We start from the raw sequence: 9,415 nt of genomic DNA on the forward strand, positions 1-9,415 counted from the left end.
TGCTGATGTTTGATTTGTCCATGTAACAAGCATATGAGCAGGTTAAAAAAAGGTGCCTTAAAATATGGTTCCAGCTTTAAAACTTACTGTAAGCATGTCACCTATACTATATTTACTTTTTTTTGCCATTTGAACTGGCTTCTTGGCTTACTAACAAAAGCAAGTGTGTGTAGTTTTTGTAACCCCCATCAGCCTGGCACAGCAAGGGAGAAGGCAGTTCTATTCTCCTGTCAAATGTGATCTCAGCAGAATCAGCTGCTAAAGCCCAATTCTTGACTCTCTGTCAGCGGAGATTTATAATAGACCAGGAAGTAGAAAAGGCACAGGTCGACTTTTTAGGTGCAAGGTAGAAGTAGTGGCTTTGAAATGTTTATACTGAATTAGGCTATTGGTAAGAATGTTATTCGTTGAATAATTTTTTTATAAATATGTCACTGACTGATCAATGGGGCTGGTTTTTGTACTGTCACCTGAAATAACATGAGCAGTGTTTGTTTGACCTAATTTCCTGACAGTAAGGTAGCTCAATGAAAATAAACTCACTGCATCCATTTCTTTTGCTGTTGCAACCCATGAAAAGCTTTGCTATGCTCAATAGGACAGAGCCCAAAGCAAAAGGATTCTTGGCTATTTTCTTCTTCAAACTCTTACTCTAATGTGAATTAATAATATTTAAGAATTTGGGCATGTAGCACATTATTTGTCAAACATAAGAATACCTATTTCAAGAAATGTCACTGTGGTTGCATAAATAAACATTTTATAGTAATTACCTGATTCTAGTAAAACCTGGATTCGAAGACTCCAAACTGCTTAGTGTGAAATTCAGTTTGTTCTAATCAGCACAAGAGTAGGGAGCATGAGAGATTCTCTGTGCATGTTCAGTGGTTCATCACAGTCTTGTATGGCAAAGAAACTGTTGCACCATCAGAAGCAAATACTTAATCTTCAGCAGGTATATACTTGTTTGTGGTTTAGACCATCATCTGTAGTCCTGTCCACAGTTGAAGTAAGGAATCTTGTTGACATTAACTCTCTATTAAAATCGCTGAGATGTAATTAATTATACAGTTGTCTCGCATCATATACTTTATAGATATAAGTATCAGTACTAGTTTTAGTACTGGAAATCTAGTACAAGATTTTATATATATATATATAAGAACATATATAAAAAATATAAAAATATTATTATTTTCTTGCTTCTTTCTCAGCTTTAGTAATTCAGCTCCTGTCTATGAACATTTGAAAATGGATACATGTAGTGGACATCCACAATGGGTTATTTATTTGACACATGGTAGATGAAATATATTTCTGTGTTAGGACCTTTGTTACCTCCTTTGGGGTTTTTTTGGAATTGGATTTGCTGTTTGTAAATAGTAACTTCCACAAAGGTGCTTTGCGTTATGCAGGTATGGTCAGACAAGGTGATGAGAACTGTCTTTTTAGTTTGAAAGTGTTTGCGTTTTAAAAGGCACATTTCCAGGCTTTTCCATCCTCTGAACTGTAAAGGATTTTCTTCTTCTTCCTTGGAAGTCTTTGGCAGAAGATCTAGCCTACATATTTTTAACTCAATCAAGCTGAACCATCTTTTCCAAGCTTCCAACTCTTACGTAGTCTAAGGAGAGTAATGTGGCTTTAATGGGTAGGAGCTGGGCTGGAGCATCCAGTTCCTCTTCGTGGCTCTGAGCAAGCCTTTTTCCCTGTGTGTGGTGTAAGCTGTTCTGTGAATACCCTGCAGCCAGCATGAGTGTGGGCCAAAGACTGGCGAAAGATTATTTGGGCTGAGATCGTGTTCTAACGAAGAAGTGGTTTGTCTGAACTGGGTGATATTAACTGCCTTTTCATTCTGCATTGTTCTGATAGCAAAGATGTCTTATGGTAGACAATGCCTTAGACATCTGGAAAAGTACATGTCTTTTGAAGTAATTGTACCCACTTTTGGCAAGCATTTCTCAGTTTAACAGTGAGGACAATTCTGTTGAACTTAAGGGACCAGTGTTTCAAAGAATTATTTCTGATGCTGTAACTAATACGAAAATGTAAATATGATGAAGGCCTCAAAAAGCTGTAAAATTCTCACAGGTAGTTGTTTGAAGAAAATGTGACCTCTGTCTCTTTAAAAACAAACAGTTATTAGAAACAAGATTTTTCACACCTTCAGCTTGGTTTTAGTAGGTTTGTTGTTGTAACTCATGTAACATTGTGGTATTTTTGATGTTTGTGGCGATTTCATCAGAAGAACAGGCCCAAAGGCAGTGATGGCCTATGCCTGACGTGACAGCTCTGCATAGCTAGGAAATGAGTAAGAGGAGCAAAGTTGTGCTTGAGTGGAGAAGAATAATACTTCCACAGCAGAGGGCGGAACAGTAAATGCCAGGAAGTAGGTTGTTAAGTGGCATCTGTGTGGCTGGCACTCAAAAAATGTTGGCATTTGCAGTCATATTTAATGTTGTGCACTGAAACTCTAGGAGCAATTGAACCCCTCATAGGCTTCCTCCTTCACTTTTGAGGTTTTGTCATTGCTTTAATGTAATAATTGTTAATTATTAGGCAAAACTGGAGTTACTTTTTTTTTTTCTTGTTTCAATGCCCAAGTTACAAAATAAACTTGAGGAATCACTTTAATGTGATCACTTTTGTGTCTCAGAATAGATTATTACTTGTTTCCAATGTACTTAAAAAATAAGTTACAGGTGTAGACAAATGAGTGTTTCAGTTCCTGCTTTTTGGTGGAACTGATGAGATGAGGTTCTGTATAAGTTAGACTGAGTAGTCAGTTTGTTCAGTAGTGAAAATGGTCATATTTACATTGGTTTTAACTGTGTAAAAATTTTTTGAACATCATAAAATAGTTTTCAGGCTATTTGAATATTAGAAATATAAATGTCTAAGGAACAGAGTGGAGATGTTTTAGCTATTACAGCACAGAGTAAACCAGAAAAACCTACTTCAGAACATGACCATACTGGGTATATTAAAATTGATCAGCTTATTCTTGCATGTGGTAATTTGGAATGACGCAGTATACGTATGGCTTGACTTCATAATGGCAGATGCTAGAGGGGAAACTTCTGAGTTTAAAACAAGAAACAATGAAGAATACAGACTGACAAGGGCACCAGTAAGACTGAGCTGGGTGGCCTTTAGTTTCTCTGTCAGCGCCATGTCTATTATCACGTTCTTGTAGCATCCTATGAGAAATGTATGTGGAGAGCAAGGTGTTTTTCTTTCTAACTGTTCATGGACAATGAGAAGAATCGTTGCTTTTATGGGGTGGTAACATGTAACCAAATGAGAAGTGGGTAAGAGTTTGGCCGTAACAGTGAAGAGGAGTTGCCCACATTGATGAGATGGGGAATGTTAGGAAAGAAGGCAGCACGGCGAAGTGTGGTGTCAGAGCTTCAGTGCTCTGAAGGGCTGCTGGGGTGAGTTTGCAATGATCAGAAAAATGTATGAGGATTTGAGATGTGACAAGATTAGAGCTCAATTATACTTTTATTTATGCTAGTGCATAAAAATAAGATGCAGTAAAGATGTAATTGCAGAAGGAGTCTGTAAGATACGGTCTGATACTGGTGATGCCATTGGGTTTGGGCCTGTCTCCCAAGTAGCAGGCACAGCAATGGGGCTGTCGCTGGGTAGGGGGCAGCTGGGAGGGATGATGACGGAGCTTAGCTTGTAGCCCTGTTAAGCTGGAGCCAACAGCCAGGCATCCAAAACAACAGCAGAGATGAAAGGCAATCCTATTTTGAACAGGAGGAGACTGCTTCCCCACAGAGGCAGCAGTTATATTTGTTTCAGTGGAGGTACTTACAAAAGAAGCTTGCTGTGAGTATAGCCTTGGACTCCCCTGTTTTCTGTAGAAAGTTAGGGAATACTGCTAGGGAAGGTCCTCTAAATGGCTTCAGTCATGAAAACCAAAAAGAAAAAAAAAAAGACATATCTCAAGAACAGGAAAATGCTCCAAATAATGAGACTGATTAAAGCAACTGTGATGTGCTGTAAGGCCCCGTTGTTTGTAATGATCGTGTGATTGCTTCCAACAAGAATTACTTGTCTTTGGATGTCATTCTTCTGCTATCATAATCAATTACAGAAGGAACAGGCCCAATGTTTTTAGAAATTCCATTTTCGTTGGTGGTGTTTTGACATTTTTTATTTTGCTTCTATCAGATTTAGGTACTATTTCTATTTGATATTTTGTATAATATTTTAATCTACAATTTAGCTCTTACCTGTTCTTTGATAATCAGTCTCTTGGGTTAAATGTTAGGCAGATTGGAGTTGTCATATCAGGGCTTTTCAAGAATATTGCTTGCATAAAAGCTCATAGTTAAATAATTTTCTTTTTATCTTCTTTTTCAAACTGAAAATATCTGCTTTCCGTTAAAAATGATGTGTTTGCAACTCCTCTAAGTTTGGAGTACTTTTCAAATACATCAAAATACTTACAACTGAGTAATTTAGAAATCCAGGAAATGATTGTGCTGCATTTTTATTGTTAAACTGGCTGAAGACATCTTGGGGTAGCTTCATCCTAAAAGTACCTGTGCTGGTCCTCAGCCTAAGCTGAGTGAAGATGTTGCAGAGACAGAGCCCCCTGTGTCCTTGTGCAGAGCGTCAGTGGGGATGTCTGGCTCAGTTAAGGCCTCCTTGCCAAACTTTCAAAGTCAGATGTTAGGCCCATGGGTTTTTTGGTGTCTGCAGCCTTGTGTGTAGCAAACGAGGCACAATTCTGTCTGTGTCAAGGTCTGTAGAACAGCTGAACACGATGTACTGCTCTGCCCCCTGAAAAAAGCCACCCCCAAAAGGATTCATATCAGTAGAAAAATGGGTGCTATTGTCAATTGCTAGTTTTTCATTTGGAATAGTTTTTGGGTGGAAAGGTACAATACTGGTGGGGATTATGGTGAGTGAGTGAGTGAAGAGTTGCCTCAGATGCAATTGCAGGCAGCATGCATTGCAAAGATGCAGTTTTGGGGGTAAACAGGGCTGTTCTTACAGCTATGGCATCAAAAAACCCAACTCCAACACTTTCTTATAGAGGTGCTCTGTTCTGTGGAATACCAAAGTAAACTGTGACTGTGGATTAGTAGTTAAAGGATTATTTCTTTGGCAGAATAATCTTTGAATTCTGCTGACTGAAGCCAGCTTCAGCATAAATGCTTTAAAAGTACTTTACTGAAATCTGCTCTTACAGTGAGGGCAGGTTGTCTCGACTCCTTTAGTCAGTGCAGGAAAGAATATTGGAAGTGTTTAGGCAAACAGTAATATAACATAAACCAGAAAGATGCACTGCAGCAGGGGCATTGACACTGCACCTTTATGCTCCTGTTCACAAAGCTCCATTTTCAAAAACGAGACTGGGAAGCTGTGGGAAATGACAGGCAGCTGCTCTAGTACCAGTTCTCACTGTCATGTTTTTCCTAAACACCAAACTGCCCTTTATGGGCTATTAATTTGTCAAGTCATTTATTTCAGGGCAAGTCTGTATTTATAGAACCTGACATAAAGACAGCATATTGTAGCCTAGGATTTAAAAATGTCACTGCACATGATGCCAGGATAAATAGAACAGAAACTTGTTTCAGTTAGATCTACACCAACACTTCCCGAAAGATTTTTTTACATAGCCTTTTGGCATTATATTCTTTTCCTATTCACCTACAACAAACCTCTATCTTAGCTAAACAGATATATGTCATCAAATAATAATGTTCTTCATAATAATTGGAATAATTGAGTAGTATAGCTAGCTCTGTGTCTGGTAGAGATTAAAGGGGATATTTTTTATTCTATGGCAGTGACCACTGTAGTTTTCTAGTGGCTTCCTCCTTTATCACTTCTTTATCTCCTCTTCATCTTCTTTATCCATTACATACCTCAGTTGTAAATCAGAGGGTGGTGCCTCCATGGTGGCACTGTGTGGTGGTGTGGCTTATCGTACGCAAACAGTGCGTGCTACAGTGGTACTACTCCCTGATAGTGTGTACATCCCAGCCCTTCGCTTCCAGCACTACACCCGAAGATTCCAAAGACATTATTTCGCCTTTTCCTACCTTTAGTTCTGTGGGTTTCTCTTCTTTTGAAGTTGTTTTGACCTTCTCCCAAGAAAAGGTCAAGCCAAGATACAACTGTTCTGAAATAATCTTTACTTAGCATTATTTCCTGTGCTCTTTGGACAGAGACCTTGTGTTCGATTTTGAGCAATCTGTTGTCTGCAATAGAACACTGAATATGTCTCTCTGTTGCTATAGAAATAATATTGCATTAAAAGAAGGAACCAGTGCCCTGCTGTCGACAAATCTAATCTAAGTGGTAGTCTCTAGAGCTTGAATTTCACCACTGGGAAGAAGTATACATAATTCTACAAATTATTTCTGTAACTTACGCATAAACATCTTTATACTCTGAAACTGTTAGCTGAATTTCCCAGAGTGGTAGCAAGGAGCTGAACAGGGTGTCATGTGTTTATATATATCTTAACTGAGCTTTTCCCTGCCCCTCTCCCCCATATATTTTCATATTTATGGCTTGAAATTTCCAACTCTTCGCATAGGAAGGTGGGGAGTGGCAGGAAAAGCAGCTTTCTCAGCCATGTTCCCTACCTCATGGACAACAAAGTGTGCCTGGTTTATTTACATCGTTGGCTTTATTCTTTAAAATCCAGGTCTTCCAAGTAGCATGAGATGTCATTTGCTCTGATTTTCTAGGATTGATAAGGATATCATCCATAACGGGAAGGAGGGTCCTGGTGCATTAAATATCCCCTAAACTGATCTGCTGCCCACTACTCTCTGGACTAGTACACTGCGTACCACACGCCCAAGTTACTAGAAGTCTTTGCTGCAATAACTGCCAGCAGTTAAACACAAGAGTTGCGGATTTTGACTTTATGCACCAAATATCAAATCTCACATCTGTATTTACATCTAGACATACTTTAAACCTGATATGAGTATGGTTTTTTCACAGTATTCTTCCAAAGCTGTAGAATTCTAGTAACAGCAGTTAAGGTGGTCCTTCAGCCTGTACCTATGGGGTATGGAAACAGAATTTAAAACTTTGTTAATAATAGTGACTAAGGGTCAGTGTTTGTCAACATATTGATCCTAAGTATTTTGAAGAAACATAGAGAAAAGACTTTTAATCTCATAGTAACACTACTGGAGCCCCTCTAATACACGTGTAGTTACAAAACCAGAAAACAATTTAAAAACATGTGGTGATTGATTTGTATAGACCTGTATGGAAATGTCTCTTATAAACCTGATTTCAGAATTCTTATAAAAAACCCATTTGGTTAAAAAATGCAATTGTTATTTGTGAAATGGACCCATGTTAGGTGTATGTTATATATAATATAGGTATATGTTATGCATTGTGGAACAAAATACCATTTATAAATGTTCAATTTAATTCATGAATAGTGAACGTATCAATGGCCCCTGGTTAAAGATTACTTTTCTGGAAACTTAAACCTTCTGTCATCATTAGAATGAAATAACTGCTTTTTGAAAAAAAAAATCCTTTCTAAATTTTGCTCAGTGCTTGTACCTGACTCTAGCAATTAGATAAACCTTTCTAGACAAGGCCAGATCTCTGACAGCCAGAAGAGTAACTGTCTGGGTTACGCATATTAATATAAAACCAGAGATGCTGGGAAAACCAGCAAAGTCTACAGTTACCTTTCTGTGAAATTAATGCCAGACTCGGTATATACACAAGTCGCCACAAGACACTAATTATATTTTTGCTGTTAAAGTAGTTCTTTTAATGGAAAAAACCCTAACCCAACCTTAATTCCTTTGCACAGCCGTAAAACATAAACCAGAAGTTAACCCAGGTTTTGCCCCTGTGTAAAGCTGGTTACACGATCCAAGTTTTTTTTTCAACAACCAGCCTGCTAAAGGTTCTGGGGCAAACCACTGACCATTTTGTCACCTACTGTTCTGCTATCTATTGGTTCTTCTCCAGAGCCTTGCTTAGGGCAAGTTACTGAAAATAGCTGAGTACTTGATAAGAGAGGGAATGAAGTGGGAGGGAAGGGGTTGAGTGGCATTACAATATTGAAGTGATGATGTATTCTAGATCCCTGCCTCTTAACATGATCTTACTATGCATAGTTCCATGAGCAGAAGCTAACAACAAGAGTAGGAAAAGACAGCATAAAAACTAAACTGTGTTTGTTTTTTTTCCTATAGGAACTCAATGGAGAAAAGACCAAGAGCGAGATTTAAAGTATGTTCTGAAGGACACCCACCAGGACATACCACTGGTATTTGTCAGTGGAAATCATGATATTGGCAATACCCCAACAAGAGAAACAATAGAGCATTACTGCAGTAACTGGGGAGATGACTACTTCAGCTTTTGGGTTGGAGGTGTTTTCTTTCTTGTGTTGAATTCTCAGTTGTACTTTGATTCTTCCAAGTGCCCTGAGCTGAAGCAAGCCCAGGATGTGTGGCTCAACGAGCAACTGGCTATCGCTGAACAGCAGAAATGCAAGCATATAATAGTGTTCCAGCACATCCCTCTGTTTCTGAGAAAACCTGATGAAGACCATGATTATTTCAACTTGGAAAAATCAGTTCGTCAGGAGCTAATGGAAAAGTTTCATAAAGCAGGTATTTTCTCAAACTTTCCTTGGTTTGAATTTTTGTTTCAAATTGTTAATGGCAGTGCTGCCAGACAAAATACATTTTGCTTCAGTGGTACTGTTTTAAAGGAATTTTAGGTACTCCTTATAAGCCTGATTGCTCCCTGTCAGAATTATCAACTGAATCTAATCACTTATAAAAAGTACCAAACAACATCTAAAACTTTGAGTGAAAAGTAAAAAAGTAAAAGTGAAAAATTCTTTAAGATAAACAGCAAGGCTTCCATTCTGCAAGTATCAATAGATAAGACAGCCTGAATTTTTTCTGCCTACAGACTGGAAGATCAGGTATTGCCAGAGGAGAAAAATACAGAATTTGTTTTACATAAAATATGGAAACAGAATTCAGAATTACCTTGGAGGTTGTTTTCTCCCACACTGAGCCTATTTTAAACCAAGAGTGTAATACACTCCAGATATATTCAGTGTTAAAGAGTCCTGCTTTGCTAAGATCAATCCTTGCATATCCCATTACTAATAGGGGCTAGTTCTGAGGTGAAGGGCAAGTGCTAACCAGTCCATTGTGCCAAATCCCTTTGCTTTGTGTGATGACACTTGAATGCCACGCAGACAGAAACGGTGTGCAGCTACTCCTCCATGCTGCTCCTGTTGTTTGTTTCCTGTTAATTGCCTTCATATTCCTGGGGTGTGCTTGTCCCTCCAAATTTCCTGCCATCGCTGCATCAGCGTCATTTTCTCTGCATCTCTAAGAGCATGTTATTTGGATTACTGAACAATGCAAATTGTTTA

At 38.4% G+C, this 9,415-nt stretch overlaps 1 protein-coding gene across 1 annotated transcript in view; it reads left to right on the top strand.

Annotated features, from left to right (window-relative positions):
* Nucleotides 1-8,633, top strand: part of CPPED1 (calcineurin-like phosphoesterase domain containing 1) — a gene marked incomplete at its 3' end in the record, with an annotated part of 20,015 nt that extends 11,382 nt beyond the window's left edge. Inside the window, exon 2 of the mRNA XM_010017031.1 lies at nucleotides 8,211-8,633. Within this exon, the coding sequence (XP_010015333.1) occupies nucleotides 8,211-8,633 (423 nt within the window). The remainder of the gene's footprint in view (nucleotides 1-8,210) is intronic.
* Nucleotides 8,634-9,415: the final 782 nt, after the last annotated feature.

Source organism: Nestor notabilis, unplaced genomic scaffold (genome assembly GCF_000696875.1).
Source record: "Nestor notabilis isolate BGI_N333 unplaced genomic scaffold, ASM69687v1 scaffold28156, whole genome shotgun sequence".
In the NCBI taxonomy this organism is placed as follows: domain Eukaryota; kingdom Metazoa; phylum Chordata; class Aves; order Psittaciformes; family Psittacidae; genus Nestor; species Nestor notabilis.